General features: G+C 34.0%; 1 protein-coding gene across 1 annotated transcript; it reads left to right on the top strand.

Annotated features, from left to right (window-relative positions):
* The first annotated feature begins 8,114 nt into the window (after nt 1-8,114).
* On the top strand, nt 8,115-9,297 carry LOC125833094 (cytidine deaminase 1-like). Its single transcript, XM_049512240.1, has one exon. It carries the CDS (start codon nt 8,221-8,223, stop codon nt 9,193-9,195), a length of 975 nt encoding a protein of 324 aa, XP_049368197.1. The 5' UTR covers nt 8,115-8,220; the 3' UTR covers nt 9,196-9,297.
* Nucleotides 9,298-9,786: the final 489 nt, after the last annotated feature.

Here is a 9,786-nt window from a genome sequence, read left to right as displayed (position 1 = left end):
TTGATAGTATATCTTATTAGGTATTTGTGGTATTTATAATTTTAATTTGTCTTTTAATAATTAACATACTTAATTATATATTTACAAATAAATATCAATTAATAACTTACTATATATAGAGAAATTACATCATTTTTAATGCTATAAAAAAATCAATTGAATATACAAGTAAAATTTATATATTTTTCATTTAATATAATTTTATCAATGAGGGGGTAATCAAACTTCACATTAATAAGGTATATAATCGAATTTTTCTATACTTAAATATAATGCTTGACTTATTCAATAATACACAATTCAGTATAAATAATATTAAATCAAAATTAATTACATTTATGATAGTTATTTTTCTATTGGATAAATAACTAGCCATGTAATTTTAATGTTTTGTATCTTTTAAATAAAAAATAGCATCATTGATTTTTAGTGAGACTAAATATTAATTATACATAAGTTAAAAATATTGATCGTGACATTTGTAGCAATGTTTCAATACCATATTAGATTGATATTATTGTATAAAATATTATTTAATCTAAAAGTAGAGTAAATATTTATCAATAAAATTCATTTTAAAGTCATTGTTATTTTTTATATTATTATAATTTTTAATTTGGTTAAATATATTTTAAAGAAAATATTCCTCGAAGATTTCAAATAAAAAAAGTGCTTAGATAAAAAGAAACTTGCAGTTAAATTATATATACATAAAATTTCAAGTGTGCATTCCTCAAAAAATCTCCAACCAAATTCACAACAATAAAATCTCCAAGTAATTCTACAAGTAAAACAATCCCAACAAAGTTCGTAGAACATGAATCACCAGGTAATACCACCTATAATATTGTTTCTAAATAAACTTTTAGGTAATTATTTCTAGCTGAATCGAAAAAAAAGTTTCTCAAGGAATTTTCTTGAAACAAATAAGAAAATATTTTTTTTTCGTTGCTTGCAAATTTTTCTATGAAAATGGTACTTGCAAATTATTTTCCCCAAATAATTCTCCATCTAACTATTTTACGGAAATGACGCCAAATTTACCTACTAATATTTATGGAAAAATATTTTTCGCATGTAAAAAAATTTTAAATTTAGAAATTTCATATTTTTGCATGAAAATTCGACGAAAATAATCCTCAAGTAAAATTCCAGATAATTTACAGTTTTCTAGTAGTATAGACATGCAACGAAACATGAATATTACTAATAAAACTTTTATCTTGATAGTGAGTTGACTTGATAATTTGTCTTGGTGGCCTTTTCAAACCATGTGAATTATTTTCTTGCTGAGTTTTCAGACACACTTTTTCTTAATTTTTTGATAGTTGTACTATCTGAAAAAATATTTGTGATGAATACGGTTAAAACTTCGGTGTTTAAAATTTTAGAACATGCCTCTTCCTATGCAACTCGATAACACAATGATATTTCATTAGAATTAGCCTCTTCATTTGAATTAATAACGATCTAATCATTAATTTCCTTAAAACCCTTAGAACCAACGTAGAATTCACCAACTTTCCTTTCCAACTCCTCAACAAATTATTTGGAAAATTCAAAGCTTCCAAAAATTATATCTTTTGTGCCTTCACCTCAAATTTGGTCTTCAAGATCAACTTCCTCATCCTCTTCATTTATTTTCAATGTTTTCTTTAAATTTGTGATTGACCTCGATATGACAGATGATTGACTACAGACTTTCACTTTCACTACATCTCCCTTAATTCTTTCTTTGTAAAGCTCACAACTGGTATATACAGGTTCTTATTTGGGATACATCAATATTCACATTCATGCTTTTATTGTCCATCTCAAAATTTTCTTTTTTGATTTCTCAGTAGTTGTACGTCACTAGTATGAACGTCTTCGGTATTTTTTGCTTCTTGTTGATGACATCAATATCTTTCTTCTTCACATGATAGATTGTATAATATCCTAAATGTACGATCAAGTGTCACGATCCAACCCACTAAGCCGCACATGCACATATACTCTAACACCTAGATAGGAGAATCCTCAACCCCCAACCCGGTTAAGATATGCAGAAAATAATCAAATTGAGATCTAACACCCTATAAATATATAGGAAAACTCTTCACTTGATTTAAAACCAATTTTATTTGGAAGACACACACTAATACTCCCCAAGGAACTAGCTAGTATAAATAGGTACAAGAGCTACTAAGATGATACAATGATTAAAGGAAATTAAATACAACTTCCACCATAAGGAAAGTGGAGTAGAAGTTGTATTGGAGATCATCATCGTCTTCTCCTATGAAACATCATTGAATCCTACAATCAGACTATGCTAAGTGACATAGCAAGAGTAGTATCAATACAAACAACACATACTGATAGGAATCATCATTCGACCCGAACCTACCACATAATATAAAATAAACATTCAGAAGGAGACATACAATAAGAAGGATACACCCCCCTGTCTCTATCCTTTTGATTTTACCCTCCCAGATATAATGTCCATAAAATAATACACTTTGATCCCAATTTCCTACCTCCTTCCACTGCCAACTCTGTCATTAAACATTTGAACCTCTCACCACTCTAGGGCTTCCCAAGCCTACTTGTTATGTCACCTTAAACCTTTCCAAGCCTCACTGTTACACAACCATAATATCAAATGATAACTTAATCCTTCTATCACATAGATATTCCTGAATACCAAGCCACCACTAACCCTATCAACAACCTCCTACTCTCTCTCTCTCTCAAATTTTTATGCCAACATCCTAGTCCATTGAAACAATACCTAAAATTGGTATCTTAAACCAACCCATCCATATTGACTCACATCCCATAATCGTATAAGTTCTAAAATACTGGACAACCATAACCAATTCCAAGACTTAAACCATGCACCAGACCCTCCGGTCATCCATATGACCTAATAGCCACCACTTAGAAAAATCAATAACACATCATATAGATGGATTCAAGAGTTTGGTTGGGATCCTTAGGTGACATCTCCTCTCTTCTTACAGTGTGGGAGGGTTATGGACTTCTATGTTCATCTTCCTATGATTTTATGAGATTCTCCAAACCCTATCATTTGCATTCGGGGAGTGGATGGATGATTAGTCCTTGAATTAGGCATTGGGAGTGTTGGAGGTTCTACCTGATTCCTATGAGGCCAAGCTGAGGGAGGTGGACCTAACCTAACTACAGAACACACTAATGGAAGAGATACTTAAAATAGGTTAGTTTGTTCACTACAGAGGGTATTATAGTCACTACTATTCGTTTGACGCTCGGAGGTGGTTAATCGGATGATTCATTCATCATATACTTCACTGATGTGACCTATCCCCGGGCCATGGTGGTATCATGTGCCATAGTTGGGATTTTGGTAAATATGGGGGAGCATATCGTGTCGGAGTGGAAAGATTTCTATTGTGGCAGCAAGAAGTCTTTTCTTCCTGGGATGGTATTTGTGCTTTGCAGATAGGAAGGGGTGTTATTGGATGACATGAGCTACGAGGTGGAAAATGATGGCCCGTTCAACCCCTTATGGTGAAGAAGGATCCCTTTGGAGCACCTAAAAAAATATGATAGGCGAGGTGGGAAGTAGTCGAGTCGTAACGGATCGAGAGGAGGATGTTGATGCAAATACGGACCCTGCCACCATTTAGTCACATCCCCCGCTATCCTGAATCCGCCTAGAGACGGACCTGGCTGCAGTCACGAGGTTCGTGGAGACTGATTTTGTCTCAGCACCACCTTCTCCTTCCAAGGACATAATTGCGCTCTACAGTGAGTTTGATGTTGCGAGGAGGAGAGGGAGCTCTCGGGATCATCTATGAAGCGCATGTGGAAGACCATGAAAGTCATGTTCAGTTGTATCACCCCCGAGTAGGAGCTTCCCAGTTGAAGCCAGTAGTATTTCCCCTCCCCCCCCGTTTGGATATTTGATATTGTTTTGGTTTGCCCTATTTGGGAATATACATCTTATATTGCTTTTCTTGTTTTGAGAGCACATAGATGTTGGTTTTTGGGGTGCTATAATTCCGGTATTTACTCTAGAATGTTGGAATGGTTATTTTTCTACATTGATAAAAATTGAACATGTGATAAAATAGGGGTCGGCGTTTAGTCTTTGATTCTCTTCGCTATTGCGACAACTGCTATAGTACCTTAGCAGCGCTATAGAACCTTCTGGTATGGCGAGAAAACTTTCACCATAGCGGAGCGCTATAGTTGCCTAGCTCCGCTATGGTGGCCCCGACGAGTGTTTGCTAGAAATTTCAAAATTCAGCAATGTTTTCGTACTCTCATATATGTACCAACTCTTTAAACACCATACCATAAACACCGCAACCCCAAAACCATTCGCAGCAATAAATGTCACAGTCATTTGAACCATAAATTTATTCCCGACTTCAGGATCTTACCCAACAACACAAAATTATGCACTTATACCACATTATCACTGAAAATCAAATAACATGGAAACACAATTCATATCATCATATATATACCACTATCACAGAAGATTATCTCTTCCCATGGTTCACAACTATTCTGACTGTCCCAAAATTGGAGTTTCCCCACAATCACAATTTATATTTTTCCTCTTACCATCTTTACAAATGGTAATCCAATGCCATTTTTTAAAGAAAAATAACCCCAAGATCAATCCCAAACATGTATAATACAAATTTTACATCATGGCCATAAAATTTCAGGACTTGACTACACAAAGCATAATCAGTAGACCACATAACAATTTCAGTCATTAAGCAAGTATACTTCACATAGATAATTATTCAAGCCATGCAATACACATAATAACAACTGTTAAGCATTCGTCACCACTTTAATTAAGTTCATGATAATTTATTCGTATTATGGATGACCACTAACTGATCATTCATGCATTCACATGATCCTTAGGGCCAGATACCAATTGGAACCTTCTCGGTTCCTATCTTTCCTTGCTTTTGTACCTTCAGCTTCCATAACAACATCGAGGTTACTTCATTAAGATATCAATTGAATTCAGATATATCAATTGGACTCAATGCATACCACAAGCGATACACCACATGAAAAGAGTGAAAAAGAGAGACAGATTCCTAGCATGTTTCATACCCCCCCTAAAGATTAAGTGTGAACGTCAACACCAATCGTCAAGACTCTATTTTACCATGTAGAGTATCGTAAAATAAATGTATAATCAGGAAATCTTTCTACTAGCTCAAGCTCCGTACCTAGGATACGAAGACTCAAATAAAAAAGAGGAAGCTAGAAAGGAGGAGAAATATTTTGCAAACAAAAGAACTTGGTTAAGGAATAAGACTTCTTGATTTAGATTGATTACAGATGCCTAATATCACCCCTAATAAAACTAGTCTAGAGATGTTTTTAGTAATTATTCTAAATACATCTATTTGATCTTTCAACTATCTAATAAAGATCTAAAATACTTCTAGACACATCTTAAGGTAAGTATCCAAAATACTATGATAGGACATTCTAAAAACTTTTCTAAAAATTTAAGATTTTCTATAGTTTAAAAAAATCAACTTTATTATTTCACAACCCCTAGGACTATAAAAAGAGTGGGGTCACTTCTATACCACTTGACACCAATGGTGATTTTACATAGGAAATATTGTAAGATATCCACTTTGATGATAATCAATGAAATGAATAAAACATATTAATTAATCCACCATCCTATTAGTAATCATATAGTCAACTCTGAATTATTTGTGGTTAATAATGCTATACATTTTATTGCTAGGCTTAAGTTTTTTTTTACTCATTTGGTGTCCGATATCTTCATTGAAGCTCGATTAGAAATGAAAGGTAAAATAGGGGCCAGAGTTTAGTCTCTGATTCTCTTCGCTATCGCGACGACCGCCATCGTTATAGCGACTTCCGCTATGGCGAGAAAACTTTCATCATAGCGGGAGCACTTTAGCGGCCTAGCTAGCTCCGCTATGGCGGCCCCAACGAGTGTTTGCCATAAATTTTAAAATTCAGCAATGTTTCCTTACTCTCATATCTGCACCAACTCTTTAAACACCATACAATTAGCAATACAATCCCAAGACTGTCCGCAGACACAAATGTCACAGTCATTCGAACCATAAACTTATTCCCGACTCTAGGGTCTTACCCATCAACACAAAATTATGCACATACACCACATTATCATTGAATGAATATCAAATAACATGGGAACACAGTTCATATCATCACATACCGCTATCACACAAGATTATCTCTTCCCATAGTTTCTAACCATTCCGCCTGTCCTTAATTAAGAGTTTCCCCACAATCACAATTTATCTTTTTCCCCTTACCATCTTTACCAATGGTAATCCCTTGCCAGTTTTTTTTTTAAATATCTCCAAGATCGATACCAGACATGTATAATACAAAATTTTCATCATGGCCATAAAATTTCAGGACTTAACTACACAAGGCACACTTAGTAAATCACATAACAATTTCAATCATTTAGACAAGTATACTTCACATAGGTAGTTATTCAAGAAATGCAATACACATAATAACAATCGTTAAGCATTTATCATCACTTTAATCAAGTTCATAAGATTTTATTCACATTATGGATGACTACTAACTGATCATATATACATTCACATGACTATAGAGTCAGATACCAATTGGAACCTTCAAGTTTCAATCTTTCCTTGTTTGTGTACCTTTGCTGTCATAATGACATCGAGATTACTTCGTTAAGATATCAATTGAATTCAGAGATACCAATTGAACTCAACACATACCACAAGCGACATACCACACGAAAAAAAGTGAAAAATTGAGACAAATTACTATAATGTTTCATAGCCCCCTAAATATTAAGTGTGGCTTTAACACACCAATCGTCATATTCTATTTTACCATGTAGAGAATAGTAAAAGAAAGATATAATTGAAAATCTTTTTACTAGCTCAAGCTCGTTAACTAGGGTCCAAAGATTCAAATAAAAAAGATGAAGCTAGAAAGGATGAAAATATTTTGTAAAGAAAGAACTTGATTACATATGCCTAGTGTCACTCTTATTTATACTAGTGTGTAGAGATGCTTTTAGTAATTATTCTCAATACATCTATTTTATATTCCAACCATCTGATAAGGATCTAAAACACTTCTAGACATATCTTAAGATAAGTATCTAAATACTACAATTAACATTCTAGAAACTTTTCTAAAAATCTAAGGTCTTTTATAGTTTCAAACTATCAAACTATATTAATTCACAAACCCTAGAACTATATATATATATATAAATGCCACTTCTGTACCACTTAACGCCAAAGGAGATTTTATATTAGGAAATATTGTGATTTAAAGTAGTAATATTAATACTCTATAATCTAAGTACTCACTTTGTCCCAATTTATGAGACACTTTTTTATTTTTCGAGAGTCAAATTTAAGTTTAATTGGAAATTTGTGCATGAAATCTTCAAAAAAAATTTAAATGAATTTTATATATTTGTAAACTACATAAAAGTATTATAAATCAGAATAATTGATAATTCAAAATGTTTTAAAGATCTATTTAAAATTTACAGTCAAAGATATAATTGTTTGAATCTCGAAATAAAAAAATGCCACATAAAATAAAACGGAAGGAGCATTAAACTGACAATACATAAATAATTTTGTACATATTTATTTTTTTTACCTTAACTCATTGGCAAAATCCATATAATTGAATTGGACAAAATAGGATGTGAAAAGAAGGAATTGCCATGAAATATACTTTCCGTTCTTAATTACTTGTTCACTTTTGAATTGACACATATATTAAGAAAACAATTAATGACATAGTGAGTTTACTATTTTACCCCTATTAATTATGAAGTGGATAATTTTTTTTATATTTTTCAAAATAATTAGTCATTTAATTGAGAATATAATAGGTAAAAGAAATTATATTTTTTCTTGATTTGTCAAAATAAACAAGTAATTAGAAATAACTATAAAAGAAAAAATGAACAAATAATTAAGTAGAAGGAGAGTATTGTTTAGAAATGAGCCAATGACCAAAACTTGTTCTATAAATGACCCTCTCCCCTCCCATTACTCCCCCCCCTCGCCTCCCCTCCTCATTTCAAGGAAGTGTGCTAAACTTTTAGATCCTTCTCACCCAAAAAAAAGAAAGAAGGAAAAATAGAGAAAAAGAAAAGGATTTACATTAGAGAAAGGGATAATCATGGATCAACTAAAATTTGTGGTGGAAGCCTCTGAGGCTGAGTCCATTACCCACAAACTTGGCCTACCTTCTGTCCACCACCTCCTCCCTGTCTTGGTTCAACCCGCACAGACCCTTGCCCGCCCACCCATCTCCAACTACCACGTCGCCGCTGTTGGCCTCGGCTCCGATGGCCGTGTATTCCTCGGTGTTAACCTTGAATTTCCTGGCCTACCCCTTCATCACTCTGTTCACGCCGAGCAGTTTCTCATCACTAACCTTGCTGTCCACCGCTGCCCCCGCCTCGTTGCATTCGCTGTCTCCGCCGCCCCCTGTGGCCACTGCCGACAGTTTCTTCAAGAACTCCGAAACCCTTCCGATCTCCAAATCCACATCACATCTCAACACCAAAACAATCCCGATGTCACATTCGAACCTTTGCGTGAAATTCTCCCAAACCCATTTGGTCCATTCGATCTCCTTGATGACGAAACTCCTTTACTCCTCGAGCGACATAACAACGGTTTAATCCTGTCGTATGAGATTAATCACGATGGAGATCTATGCAATGGGTTTTCAGATGACGATTTGAAATCGGGAAATCTGAGTAATGGGTTTTATAAATTGACAGAAACAGAGAGTACCCTTTTAAGGATTGCAGCTTTGGAAGGTGCTAACGATTCACACGCACCTTACAGTGGGTGTCCATCAGGGGTAGCAATTATGGATTATGAAGGGAAGATTTATAGAGGTTCTTATGTGGAATCTGCTGCTTATAATCCAAGTTTAGGGCCGGTGCAGGCGGCATTGGTGGCTTTTGTGGCTGAAGGAGGTGGTGGGTATGAACGAATTGTGGCGGCGGCTTTGGTGGAGAAGGAAGGCGCAAAGGTAAGGCAAGAGGACACTGCTAGGATCTTTCTGAAATTGGTTTCTCCTAAATGTGACTTGAAGGTTTTCCACTGCTGTGTTGCTGAAAATGGATGTAAAAAGGATTGAAGATTGATCTGAATTTAACCAATATTTGTTCATTCTGCAATTGCAAGTTGTCTTGTAAAAATATCCACTTTGATTATAATCAATGAAATGAATAAAACATATTAATCCACCATCCTATTAGAAATCATATAGTCAACTCCGAATTATTTTGTGGGTAAGGTTTTTTTTTCTCATTTGATATTCAATATTTATATTGAAATTCGATTAAATTTAAATTTACATCAGAAAATTTTACATTAGAAGTAAAGCCGTTCCTAATAAAGGAGACGATTCTTTACTACAAAAACTCAAACTCAAAATCTTTAATTATAAATAAATAAATATTTTACCACTCTAGTGCAATTCTATTGGTTGCTAGGCTTAAGAGGAAAGACTTAAAATAGTCCATTATCTTTGAGTTTAGACTCAAAATAGTCCTATTTCTTTTTAGTGGTGCATTAATAGTCCTGATTTTTTAATAAAGTGGTGTATTTTTAGTCTTCATCCTAACCACAGTTAGTTTTTTAACTGACCAGTGGGTTATGCACGTGCTTCTCATATGTTTCCCTCCAAACTTAAAAGCCTCTTGCTATTGCAATGTTGTTTGGGCTT

This window comes from Solanum verrucosum, unplaced genomic scaffold (assembly GCF_900185275.1).
Source record: "Solanum verrucosum unplaced genomic scaffold, falcon-dt-bn FXZP01000036.1, whole genome shotgun sequence".
NCBI lineage: Eukaryota > Viridiplantae > Streptophyta > Magnoliopsida > Solanales > Solanaceae > Solanum > Solanum verrucosum.
Note: the sequence above shows the minus strand (reverse complement) of the source record. Positions and strands in the feature narration are given on the sequence as shown.